The following is a 14,216-nucleotide window of genomic DNA, read 5'->3' as shown; positions in this document are numbered from 1 at the left end:
CCAGGCCCATGGGACACACAGCTATATAAACAATAGTTTCATTGTTATCTAAAGGCTCAGCAGTAATTGTCCACTCTCCAAGTTGATTTATAGTTGTATGTCTGACTAGTCTCTTACCTCTTTCACTCCCCTGCAGGGTTCTGTGTCTATGAATCTCTTTTAGCCTTGAGGCGCTTTCTCACAGATACCCTGTTTTGACTGCAATAACTCACACATCTCTGACAGTTTCTTATAAGAAGCAGAGACTAGAAAGGAACTGTGGAACAATATTAAACCTTATAATGCATATATATATATATTGCTAATCTGTAGTCCAGGACCCTATAAATGCAGTGGGTGAGGGGTCTTTATAGCCCTTCCCCTTCTATTAATGCAACATAAGCATAATCAATTATTATAATACATCAAACATTTGATGCAGCCCCTATCATGACCCCAAGGTGAACCCCATCAAAGGCAATGCTACCAAATACTAATTGGGTGTATGTAAACTTCTGAGCCACTGGGAATGTGAGGAAAGAAATAAAAGCTGAAATGAATCATTCTCTTACTATTATTCTGACATTTCACATTCTTAAAATGAAGTAATGATCCTAACTGACCTAAGACAGGGAATTATTACTAGGATTAAATGTCAGGAATTGTGAAAAACTGAGTTTAAATGTATTTGGCTAAGGTGTAAACTTTCGACTTCAACTGTACTTCTCTGCAGCTGCCACCACAACATTTATTTTCTGTGGCTTACACTTGATTACCATTGCTATGAACGCTTAGAAGCCATCATTATTGAAACATATATCACTCATTGGGCTATCCTTCTGTTCTGGCACAGCTCGACTATTCACAGGGATCCTCTCAGAATCACTCACCCTTGATCCACACTCCTGTACTTTCTTCACTGCCTCAGCATATGACAACTTCTGCACTACTCTGACCTTGGCCACCTCAACCTGCCTCTCTCGCATCGGACACCTCCAATCCCCAGCAACATGGGCACCACTACAGTTGGCACACACAACCTTCAACCGAAACTACACATTCCTCTGCCCCATGTCCTCCTACACACTGTGCATCTTCCTCCTACACAGTGCTGCGACATGCCCATAAACATGACACCTATAACACCACAGTGGATTTGAAAAGCTCTAACAGCATAATTCATATATCCTAACATTACTTTGTTAGGTAAAGACTAAATCAAAAGAACACCTCTATTTCACCAAGCTCTCCGCCGGGTCTGCATCGCACCAAACAGTGGGCTCCACAAACATCCGGAATTTTCAACTTCAATTGCTCCACCTCCACACTTAATTCTACCCCAGAAATCAGTCCCTTCAATGGTGCCCTGTACGTAATTTGCAAATAAATTCATTAACAATCCTACAATGTGATTTTCTGGATTTTTTTTCTCATTTTGTCTGTCATAGTTGAAGTGTGCCTATGATGAAAATTACAGGCCTCTCTCATCTTTTTAAGTGGGAGAACTTGCACAATTGTTGGCTGACTAAATACTTTTTTTGCCCCGCTGTAAATGGTTGTGATCATTTCTTTTTTCAAAAATAAAAGCTTTAATGAGGATATCTAGAGTGAGTGGGTCGAAAGCTTCAAGTCCCTCGGTATCCATATCACTAAGGATCTATCATGGTCCCCACACACCAACACAATCATGAAAAGGGGCACGACAATGCCTCTTCCCCCCTCAGGAGGCTGAAAGGATTTGGCATGGGCCTGCAGATTCTCAAAAAGTTCTACAGCTGCACTATTGAGAGCATCTTGACTGGCTGCATCACTGCTTGGTATGGCAACTGCTTGGCATCTGACCGCAAGGTGCTATAGAGTGTACATTTGTTCTGCCTGCGGCTATGGAACCCTGACCTGTTGAACTGGACGTGCTACCTTGTCCCGGACCTGCTGTTTTGGACCCTCGCTCTACAGCACCTGCTGTCTCTAACTCTGAATGATCAGCTATGAAGGAAACTGACATTTACTCCTGAGGTGCTGACCTGTTGCACCCTCTACAACCACTGTGATTTTTATTATCTGACCCTGCAGGTTATCTATGAACGTTTGAACATCTTGGCCATGTTCTGTTATAAACTCCACACGGCACAGCCAGAAGAGGACTGGCCACCCCTCAGAGCCTGGTTCCGCTCTAGGTTTCTGCCTTGGTTCCTGCCTTTCTATGGGAGTGAAAGGCACTGTGCTTCTACATCTGCATTGCTTGCTGTTTGGGGTTTTAGGCTGGGTTTCTGTACAGCACTTTGTGACATCGGCTGATGTCAAAAGGGTTTTATAAATACATTTGATTGATTGATTGATTGATTGATTGATTGATTGATTGATTGATTGATTGTGCGTACGGCCCAGTACATCACTGGGGTCGCGCTCCCTGACATCCAGGACATCTATACCAGATGTTGTCAGAGGAAGATCCTAGAAATTGTCAAAGACTCCAGGTCATACATAGACTGTTCCCCGAACAGCGTCTACCCCCAAGCCATAAGATTGCTAAATAGTTAACTTAAATAGTTAACCAGATATCTGGACTATATGCATTGACCCGTATTTATTACTACGCGTTTTACTTTTTTATTATTTCTCTATTTTCTTTCTCTGCATTGTTGGGAAGGGCCATAAGTAACGCATTTCACTGTTTGTCTACACTAGTTGTTTTTAAAGCAATTTAAGAAATGATTTAATTTGATTCATACTGCTGAGAGGTCTAAATGATTTACGTTTGGATTATATAGCTAGCTATAAAGTTTTCCTTGAAAAACTACTGTGAGTGGTCCACACCCTTATGTGGCGCTAGAAAGATTTTCCTGATGTTTTACATTTGATTAAAAACCCTCATGACCCAGCCTCCACCGCTAAGCGGTCCTTCCGGTTTGTCCGCCATTAAAGAAAGCAAGTAAGAATTTTTGGGAAGAATTACTATCAGCTGAAATCTTTACAAAATCAATGGCATCCTTCGTTTATCACCAATTATGATAGAACCAACATACGGTTTAGTTGTTACCAAAAGTATGGCGCCAATATTGTGTTGACAAACAATATAATTTAGCTGTAACGTCACCGGAAATTTGTTGCGCTGACATGACTTTCCCCTACATATGAGAAATCGTATCGCCTTGTTGCTGGATTTTCCTAACGAGCCGGCCGTAATGACTGCAGTCAGATGACATGTATGTCTAATATAGACGGAATCTAGTAATTTTCCTCAACAGAAGTAAGCAACTACTAGATATCTACGTTATTTGGCTATCTAACTAACATTGGTAGCATTATGTCTGTTATAGCAGCGATATTTGGTTTACGTTCACTAACTTGCTTAATCAAGAGGCTTACGCCTCAATACGTTAGACTGTTTGTTGAGCTTGCTTCTTCTGCGCGGATTTTAATATGTGGGTTACTATGAAATAATTAGTGATGACCAACACAGTTTGTGTAATGTTACCACAAACAGTCAAACCCCGTTCATTCATTTATACAATATATCTTAGGGTGTGTTCTTAAATTCACTCCGGAGTGCCAGTGCGCGCTGTGGTCGTTCGATTGTCCGTTTCTAAATTAAGAGCGTTTCAATTGAAGTGCTTTTGAGGTGCACACTGGACGCTCTGTCCGAGAAGTAGGGTCGATCCGAGGGCACCCAAACTAACGTTGGCTAGCTACTTCGACACAAATAAGAGAGTCTCACTCTGACCATTTTACTCACCCTAGCAGAGCAGGTTAGGCTGTTTGGATGTTGCCTGTATCTGCTGCTGGCAAAAATTTTTTTTTTTTTTTTGCACACGTTTAATGACACATGCCATATTTAAGTTGAGTGTTCATGAATTCATCAGTTATTCTGCTCTCAGTCACACACAGATGAGTGCTCTGAAATCCGAGTAGATGGCCAGCTGTCTGTAGTTTTCTGAGTATCCCCGTTTTATCTAGCTCTGGTTGTCTTAGTCTAATAGATGGTCAAAAACCTGTAGAATTATATTATAGTTAGCTCACTCATAGTATTTTTCTGTTGCTCAAGGCTCAAACTCCCATGACAAAACCACTCCCACATCACTTATTTATTTTGATCCCCATTCGCTTTTGCAGAAACAGCAGCTACAAGTACACCACTGATAGACACATTTGAAATACATCAATATATGAACAATACAACAGTAAAAGTAATACAAACAATACACAAATTGTGTTGAAGTTGTCGCTCTGGCAACCATTGTGCCCTTTCCAAATAGACTTTTCGAAGTGAATTACTGTATTGGCTGTTATTTTTGAAAACACTTTAAGATGCAGCAGGTTTAGCTACTTAGCTAGATAGCATTGCTAATAGCACCAAAGATACAGCAAGTTTCAAACATAAGAGATTAGAATTCTGTAGTGATTTGCCTGTACATTTCATAAATGTTTTCTAACAGGCCTGCCTGTTTATTTCTACCTTGCACATTCTTCCAATGCAAATCTACCATTCCAGTGTTTTACTTGCTATATTGTATTTACATCGCCACCATGGCAATTTTTTTACCTTTACCTCCCTTATCTCACCTCATTTGCTCACATTGTGTTATATATACTTATTTTTCTACTGTATTATTGACTGTAAGTTTGTTTTACTCCATGTGTAACTCTGTGTAGTATGTGTCGGACCTGCTTTGCTTTTTCTTGGCCAGGTCGCAATTGTAAATGAGAACTTGTTCTCAACTTGCTTACCTGGTTAAATAAAGGTGAAATAAATAAAAAATTAAGACAGTCACTAAGATTAAACTGGGCTATTGTAGCAAACACTATTTTGGTTGTAGCAGTTGGACTAGCTAGCATGCTAGCTCACAGCGTCAGACAAAGTAACTTATGGTTAGCATTCGTTAGGATCTCTTTTCAAATTATTTTTTGAGTATAATGCAGTTGATTAATTACAACGACATTAACATACATTCCAGCTTGATATTCATGCAAGCATTATAATACAACCCAAAAGTAATGTGAAATTCAGTGCCGTTGGTTTTTCCCCACATTGTTACGTTACAGCCAAATTCTAAAATGTATTAAAATAAATGTTTGTCGTCAATTTTTCACAATACTGCAAAGAAAGCCAAAACGGGTTTACATTTTTGCAACTTTGTTACAAAAAAAAATTACATAAGTATTCAGACCCTTTGCTATGAGACTCTAAATTCAGGTGCATCCTGTTTCCATTGAGCATCCTTGAGATGTTTCTACTAAAGGTCGACCAATTATGAATTTTCAACGCCGATACCGATTATTGGAGGACTAATCAGACGATATTTAATATTTTTTTAAACATTTATTTGTAATAATGTAATGACAATTACAACAATACTGAATTGCCACTTATTTTTGTTTAATATAATAGATCAATAAAATCAATTTAGCCTCAAATAAATAATGAAACATGTTCAATTTGGTTTAAATAATGCAAAAACAAAGTGTTGGAGAAGAAAATAAAAGTGCAATATGTGTAATGTAAGAAAGCTAACGTTTCAGTTCCTTGCTCAGAACATATGAAAGCTGGTGGTTCCTTTTAACATGAGTCTTCAATATTCCCAGGTAAGAAGTTTTAGGTTGTAGTTATAGGAATTATAGGACTATTTCTCTATATGATTTGTATTTCATATACCTTTGACTATTGGATGTTCTTATAGGCACTTTAGTATTGCCAGTGTAACAGTATAGCTTCCATCTCTCCTCGACGCTACCTGGGCTCGAACCAGGAACACATTGTCAACAGCCATCCTCGAAGCAGCGTTACCCATGCAGAGCAAGGGGAACAACTACTCCCAAGTCTTGGAGCGAGTGACGTTTGAAACGCTATTAGCGCCACCCCGCTAACTAGCTAGCCATTTCACATCGGTTACACCAGCCTAATCTCGGGAGTTGATAGGCTTGAAGACATAAACAGCGCAATGCTTAAAGCATTGCGAAGAGCTGCTGACAAAACGCACTAAAGTGCTGTTTGAATGAATGCTTACGAGCATGCTGGTGCCTACCATTGCTCAGTCAGACTGCTCTATCAAATCATAGACTTAATTATAACATAACAAACAGAAAAACGAGCCTTCGGTCATTAATATGGTCGAATCCGAAAACTAAACGTTTATTCTTTCAGTGAAATACAGAACCGTTCTGTATTTTATCTAGCATCCCTAAGTCTAAATGTTGCTGTTACATTCCACAACCTTCAATGTTATGTCATAATTACGTAAAATTCTGGCAAATTAGTTCGCAAGAGCCAGGCGGCCCAAACTGTTGCATATAACCTGACTGCGTGCAATAAACGCAAGAGAAGTGACACAATTTCACCTGGTTAATATTGCCTGCTAACCTGGATTTATTTTAGCTAAATATGCAGGTTTAAAAATATACACTTCTGTGTATTGATTTTAAGAAAGGCATTGATGTTTATGGTTAGGTACACGTTGGAGCAACATCGGTCCTTTTTCGCGAATACAAACCGCATCGATTATATGCCGTGCAGGACACGCTAGATAAACTAGTAATATCATCAGCCATGTGTAGTTATAACTGGTGATTATGATTGTTTTTTATAAGATACGTTTAATGCTAGCTAGCAACTTACCTTGGCTTCTTACTGCATTCGCGTAACAGGCAGGCTCCTCGTGAGGCAGGTGGTTAGAGCGTTGGACTAGTTAACTGTAAGGTTGCAAGATTGAATCCCTGAGCTGACAAGGTAAAAATCTGTTCTGCGCCTGAACAAGGCAGTTAACCCACTGTTCCTAGGCCGTCATTGAAAATAAGAATGTGTTCTTAACTGACTTGCCTAGTTAAATAAAAGTGCAAAAAATGTTATTGTTTAAAAAAAAAAATCGGCATCCAAAAATACAGATTTCCGATTGTTGTGAAAATTTGAACTCGGCCCTAATTAATCAGTCGACCTCAAGTTTCTACCACTTGATTGGACATGATTTGGAAAGGCACACACCTGTCTATATAAGGTCCCACATTTGACAGTACATGACAGAGCAAAAACCAAGCCATGAGGTGGAAGGATGAGTCTCTAGAGCTCTGAGACAAGATTGTGTCGAGGCACAGATATGGGGAAATGTACTTCAAAATTTCTGCAGCATGGAAGGTCCAAGAACACAGTGGCCTCCATTATTCTTAAATGGAAGAAGTTTGGAACCATCAAACTCTTCCTAGAGCTAGCCACCCAGCCAAACTGAGTAAAAGAGAGCTCAAGAGTTCCTCTATGGAGATGGGATAACCTTCCAGAAGGACAACCATCTCTTCAGCACTTCACCAATCAGGCCTTTATGGTAGATTGGCCAGATGGAAGCCACTTCTCAGCGATAGGGACTGAGAGACCTGCCAGGATCGAGGGAAAGACGAACGGAGCAAAAATACTTGGTGAAAACCTGCTCCGGACCTCAGACTGGGGGCGAAGTTTCACCTTTCAACGGGACAACGACCCTAAGCACACGTCCAAGACAACGCAGGACTGGCTTCGGGACAGGTCTCTGAATGTCCTTGAGTGACCCAGCCAGAGCCCCGACTTGAACACTATGAAATAGTGAAAATCGCTGTGCAGTGACGCTCCCTATCCAACCTGACAGAGGATCTGCAGAGAAAAATGGGAGAAACTCTGCAAATACAGGTGCCCCAAGCTTGTAGCATCATACCCAAGAAGATCCTAGGCTATAATCACTGCCAAAGGTGCTTCAACAAAGTACTGAGTAAATCATCTTATGTAAATGTGATATTTTGCAACATTAAGACAAGGTCAATCAATCTGGAAAATGTCAAGAACTTTAAACATTTCTTCAAGTGCAACTGCAAAAACCACCAAGCGCTATGATGAAACTGGCTCTCATGAGGAAAGGAAGTCCCAGAGTTACCTCTGCTGCAAAGGATGAGTTCATTAGAGTTACCAGCCTCAGAAATTGCAGCCCAAATAAATGCTTCAGAGTTCAAGTAACAGACACATCTCAACATCAACTGTTCAGAGGAGATTGCGTGAATCAGGTCTTCAAATTTCTGCAAAGAAATCATTACTGAAGGACACCAATAAGAGTAAGAGACCTGCTTGGGCCAAGAAACACGAGCAATGGACATTAGACCGGTGGAAATTTGACCTTTTGGTTGGGAGTCCAAATTTGAGATTTTTGGCTCCAACCTATGTCTTTGAGATGTGGTGTGGGTGAACGAATGATCATCGCATGTGTATTTCCCACCGTGAAGCATGGACAAGGAGGTGTTATGGTGAGGGGGTGCTTTGCAGGTACACTTAATTAGCATGGCTACTACAGCATTATGCAGCGATGCGCCATCCAATCTGTTTTGTGCTTAGTGGGTTGACATTTGTTTTTCAACAGAACAATGACCCAACTCACCTCCAGGTTGTGTAAGGGCTATTTGACCAAGAATTAGAGTGATGGGAGTGCTGCGTCAGATGACCTGGCCTCCACATTCCCCCGACCTCAACCAAATTGAGATGGTTTGGGTTGAGTCGGACTGAAGAGTGAAGGAAAAGCAGCCAACAAATGTGGGTACTTTTGGAAAAGCATTCCAGGTGAAGCTGGTTGAAAGAATGCAAAGGGTGGCTAGTTTGAAGAATATCAAATATTGAATAGATTTTGATGTAGTTACATGATTCCATATGTGTTATTTCATAGTTTGTCTTCATTATTATTCTACAATGTAGAAAACAGTAAAACATAAGGGAAAGGCCTTTGAATTGAGTAGATGTTCTAAAACTTTTGACAGGTAGTGTTTGTAAATAAGGCGCTTTCAATTTTTAAAAATACATTCCCAAACATGTTTAAACCTGTTTTCGCTTTGTCATTATGGGGTATTGTGTGTTTATGAGGATTTTAGAATAAGGCTGTAACAGTACAAAATGTAGAAAAGGCAAGGGGTCTGTGTACTTTCCAAAGGCACTGTATAAGGATGATTTATGAAGCCAGGCTATTGTTTGTATAGTCTAAAATTAAAGTAGGTTTCCTCGCTCCTCAATTTTCTTAGACATTTAGGCTATGGTAAGGGCTGTTTCCTCGTCTCTGCTGCTGCTTCTGCTGTATTCTACTCAACCCCAACATGCTGTCTTAACTTTGCTATTATAGGGAAAGGCACCAATTCTAGGTTGTTTCAGAACCATGGACAGCGACCATATCCAACGTGGGAGAAAGCGTATTTGTTATAAAAATAGATTATTAGTGTTTCACCATTTTATTTTTACACAATGTAAGCATATACAATTTCAGTATCACATGTCTTAGCGTGATGGACTGCTATCCCCATGGCCTCCGCAATGGATTTGTCCACTCAGACAGGTGTCTTATGCACCATGAGATTTTTTTCATTGCGACCTCTCGACTAAAGAAATCTTGGTCGACCAACAGCCTATCAACCAAACAATCGACTAAATAGGGTCAGTCCTATGTATATTTTAGTGGTGGCATAAAGACCGATATAAATATTTTAGGTGTCAAGATTAAGGTGACTGTTTCGCATTAGATTTTTTGATTTTTCAACCGCATACATTTTGTGGGATTTGTTTGCCGATAAACTGTTTTCACCCTGTAACAAAAGGAGATATGAAGTGTTACCTAGTCATGGAAAACCATTTCATGAAGTTCCCGACTAACAGTTTGGAACTCGGTAGTGAGTGTTACGACCGAGGATAGACTATTTTTATGCGTTTCAGCACTCACCAGTCACGGTCGATGAGCTTGTGTGGCCTACCACTTTGCGGCTGAGCCTATGTTGCTCCTGGACGTTTCCACTTCACAATAACAGCACTTACAGTTGACCAGGGCAGCATTTTGACCAACTGACTTGTTGGAAAGGTGGCCTCCTATGAAGGTGCCACGTTAAGTCACTGAGCATTTCAGTACGGGCCATCCAACTGCTAATGTTTGTCTAGGTAGATTGCATGGCTCCGTGCTCGATTTTTACACACCTGTCAGAAACGGATGTGAAGGAGTGTTTACATAGTGTATGATATAACGACAACTTATAGTGCCATAAATGCAATGGCAGATTACTATGAATGACTTAACAGCCGTAGGAAATCCTCACTTGTACCCTAGTTTATAGAAAGACCCAGAAAGTATTCACACCCCTTGACTTTTTACACATTTTGTTAATACAGCTGGAATTTAAAATGTATTAAATGTAGTGTTTCACTGGCCTACACACAATCCCCATAATGTCAAAGGGGATTTATATTTTTTACAAATGATTTAAAAATGAAAAGCTGAAATGTATTATGTATTCTTGCTATAAAGGGGTTGAATACTTAAGTTCAGGAGTAACACTGTGCTTAACAAGTCACATAATAAGTTGCATGGACTCGCTCTGTGTTTAACATGATTTTTGAATGACTACCTCATCTCTGTAACCCACACATACAATTCAGTCAAGCAGTGAATTTCAAACGAAGACCAGGGAGGTTTTCCAATAGCTTGCAAAAAATGGAACCTATTGATAGATGGATTTTTTTTAAAGCAGACATTGAATATCCCTTTGAGCATGGAAAAGTTATTAATTACACTTTGGATGGTATCTCACCCAGTCACTACAAAAATACAGGCGTCCTTCCTAACTCAGTTACTGGAGAGGAAGGAAACCGCTCAGGGGATATCATCCTTAAGGCAAAAGGTGACTGAAACAGTTTTAATGGCTGTGATGGGAGAACTAGGATGGATCAACATTGTAGTTACTCCACAATACTAACCTAAATGACAGTGAGAAGGAAGCCTGTACAGAATAAATATGTTCTGTTTATAATAAGGCACTAAAGTAAAACTGCAAAAAAATGTCAAAGAAATTAACGCTTTGTATTCAGGACAAAGTTATCTTTGGGGCAATTCCAATACAACACATCACTGAGTACCACTTCATATTTTCAAGCATGGTGGTGGTAGCATGTTATGGTTATGCTGGTCATCAGCAAGGACTAGGGATTTTTTTTTATGATCAGAATAAACTGGATAGAGCCAAACAGACATTCACCTTTCAACAACGGCAAAGACACACTGGAGTATCAATTTTGGCCGTGATTGGGAGTCCCATAGGGTGGCGCACAATTGGCCCAGTGTCATCTGGGTTTGGCCGGGGTAGGCAGTCATTGTAAATAAGAATTTGTTCTTAACTGACTTGCCTAGTTAAATGTTCCCGAGTGGCCTTGATTTTTAAAAAAACTTTAAATGGCTGTATAGCAAAAACATTTAACAATATTGTACAGTCCAGTGTGCAAAGCTCTTAGACTCACAGCTGTAATTGCTGCCAAAGGTGCTTCTCAAAAGTATTTACTCTGGGTTGAATACTTATCTATTTTGTGTAGACCATTGACCTTTAAAAAAATAATAAATCCACTTTAACACAACAATGTGGAAAGAGTTAAGGGGGTGTGAATAGGGTGGCGTAATTGTCCTTTAAATGTTAATTGCAGTTGACAATACTGTGATGCCATTGTAGGAAAGCATTATTCTGGTAAGGCCAGACAAGGGATTGTATCCACAAAGCATCTTAGAAAAGGTCCTAGGAATCTTGTAAACCTGTTTTAAGACAACAACAAAAAACTCCGTAGGTTGTCGGATGATGTTAAGACACTGCCTAGACGAACTTTGAACCAGGAGTAAAATGAACTCGTAAGTTTCTCAGCTGGTAATCACGTCAGTTTGAGGTACTGCAAAGGAAAGATTGACGCTCATTGGTTATTCCAATCATTTGCAACGTCAATCACGATGAGGCATCATCAAGCTGTGAATTCCAATAGCATGCTTCAGACAACCACTGTGAATGTGGCTGTACATCAAATGTCGCAATGGTGACATGTTTGATATAATTTTTGTCTGACAATCACTTTGCCTACTCTTAACTAATGCCTAATATGTGGCTTGAATAACTGTATCGAATTCTGATGATTAAAGGGGGATTTTAACAATTACCGTAATATCAACACACTCGTCACTCCCGTTTAACAACTAAATCTCTTTGGCACAATATGCATCAAGTCTCTTGCCGATAATGTTGCATAGTGTTTTCATCAACACAAAGTTAACATAAGCCCTAGATGCCTTACATTTTCCCAACTTAGGCATCTTTTTTATCAACGTGATGTTGCGTTCCAAAGGGATAACATGATGTAGGTAATTAATTAATCAGGCCTCGTGAAATGTTAAGATTTAGATTATTTATTGATCATAGAGATTTAATATTATTTGAACAACTCCAAAGCAATTGCATGTGGTGTAGGCACCACTGACTGACTGTTCTTTCTTTCCACAGACATGGCTATCAGGTATCCTATGGCCGTGGGCCTTAGTAAAGGCCACCCTGTAACCAAGAATGTGACTGCACCGAAACATGCACGTAGGCGAGGGGTGAGTTCATCTGAATGGATAGAAACATGACAACCACAGTGTTGTATTGGTAGAGTCTCAGGTCACTATGTCCTCTGGTAAAGAGTCTGGACCCTTTGCCACAGGTTGTTTGCTTGTCCTAGAACTGCTGGGTGCTGGTTCAAGTTTGTGTTCTAATCCCATTGCTGCCACCAGTGTAGTGATTGAGGGCCGGGGTTCAGGATTCACTTCGTCTGTCCCTACATTAGCGACATGCATATACATGTGTTCTGAAACAAAGTAGATGACCACATCAAATGTTTGAACCTGTTATTATGAGATAATGGGCCCGGCCCAGTGGTCCACAATATGGCTGAAACATAGGCCACAGTTACTGTTAGTTCTAATGCATGCATCTAACTCAGTGTCTCTTCGCTGATTTTGTGTTTCAGCGTCTGACCAAGCACAGCAAGTTCGTGCGTGACATGATCCGTGAGGTGTGCGGCTTTGCCCCCTACGAGAGACGCGCCATGGAGTTGCTGAAAGTTTCCAAGGACAAGCGTGCCCTCAAGTTCATCAAGAAGAGGGTATGTATGATTCCCCTGCTACTAAACTGGTTGTGTGTATGCGTTGGTATTGGATGCATTTGTCAACGTCAGCTTTCTGCAGCTGCTCTCTTGTGACAGTTTGAGAACAAATAAGTACATTTTTCAAACAAAACAGATTTTGTCTAGCATTTTGTGCAGCTGTCAAGTGGGCAGCTTTCTGAAATGTGATGGACTGTTTCCTCTGTGGAGAATTTATTGGTAAGATTCATCAAAACTATTGGATCAGTAGAATTGTTCTCCTATAGTTTGTCCAACCATTCTTGTATTATTGGACTGCTAGCCCCATATTTGCTGATTACTGAATTTGTCACTGACATAACTGTCCCAGAAACATGCTACAGTGTTGATTTCATCCTGAGCATGGTAGTTAACCTGCTGTGAAAGTTGCAGATGCATTTGTTGGGTTTCTCCTATTGCACATTCTAATGTGTGTTTGCTCCACAGATTGGAACTCACATCCGCGCCAAGAGAAAGAGGGAAGAGCTCAGCAACGTTCTGGCTGCCATGAGGAAAGCCGCTGCCAAGAAGGATTAGGCGGTTCTTGCAAATAAATATTTGTATTTCAAAAATGGAGAGTTGTCAGCTCCTTCCTTGTTTCAGAATGACTAAGTCGAACTATGCTTAGCAATGGACTTGAACCGATTTTCTCAATTTATCTTTGAGCATATGCCTTGTAGGCTGCATGTCTTTTCAAGTTTACTAGGGTGAGATGCCTGCAGACATTGGAGTGGAGCTCTTCAGATGTCTCTGGGCACGTCTGTGTCTAAATAAGACATTTACTTGTATTAAAATCTGAGTGTCTAATCGCCTGGGTAGTGTACTTTCTAGTAGTACAGTTGCATGCATTGTTAGACATGCCAAAGGTGATGGGATAGCCAATAATAAACAACAGTTACCGGCAGCCTGTTCTTTCTGCAGAAATTGGCAACGATATGTTATGAAACCACTAGGCACAAAGGATTGTGTTCAAAATGACTAACGTTTGTGTTTCATCAGATTAAATGCAATTTACATCTTTGGTAAATAAAAAAATACCCAAGTCTTGGCTGCATAGCAGCAACATGACTAACAGTGGTAATTTGGGTATCTTCGTATTACTGTTGTAAAGCTGGCAGCGCAACGCGTCCCCTTCTGAGGCCTAATGCACTTCAACACGTCAGGGGATTGAACATTGCTGATAGAAATGCAACTTAGAGCTGATCCTTGCCTATTCTATATGAGACAGTACCTGTTCTACATACATTACTATCAAGCGTTCTTTGTTTTACCCCCCTGAACAGACCCCTGTTCC

At 40.3% G+C, this 14,216-nt stretch overlaps 1 protein-coding gene across 1 annotated transcript; it reads left to right on the top strand.

Annotated features, from left to right (window-relative positions):
• The first annotated feature begins 2,856 nt into the window (after positions 1 to 2,856).
• Positions 2,857 to 13,496, top strand: LOC124037979 (60S ribosomal protein L36). The gene is made up of 4 exons (XM_046353300.1): positions 2,857 to 2,911; positions 12,265 to 12,359; positions 12,770 to 12,904; positions 13,370 to 13,496. Exons 2-4 carry the CDS (start codon positions 12,267 to 12,269, stop codon positions 13,457 to 13,459), a joined length of 318 nt encoding a protein of 105 aa, XP_046209256.1. The 5' UTR covers positions 2,857 to 2,911; positions 12,265 to 12,266; the 3' UTR covers positions 13,460 to 13,496.
• The last annotated feature ends 720 nt before the right edge of the window (positions 13,497 to 14,216 follow it).

This window comes from Oncorhynchus gorbuscha, linkage group LG06 (genome assembly GCF_021184085.1).
Source record: "Oncorhynchus gorbuscha isolate QuinsamMale2020 ecotype Even-year linkage group LG06, OgorEven_v1.0, whole genome shotgun sequence".
In the NCBI taxonomy this organism is placed as follows: Eukaryota; Metazoa; Chordata; class Actinopteri; order Salmoniformes; family Salmonidae; genus Oncorhynchus; species Oncorhynchus gorbuscha.
The sequence above is the reverse complement of the archived record's forward strand: the minus strand, read 5'-3'. Positions and strand labels throughout refer to the sequence as shown.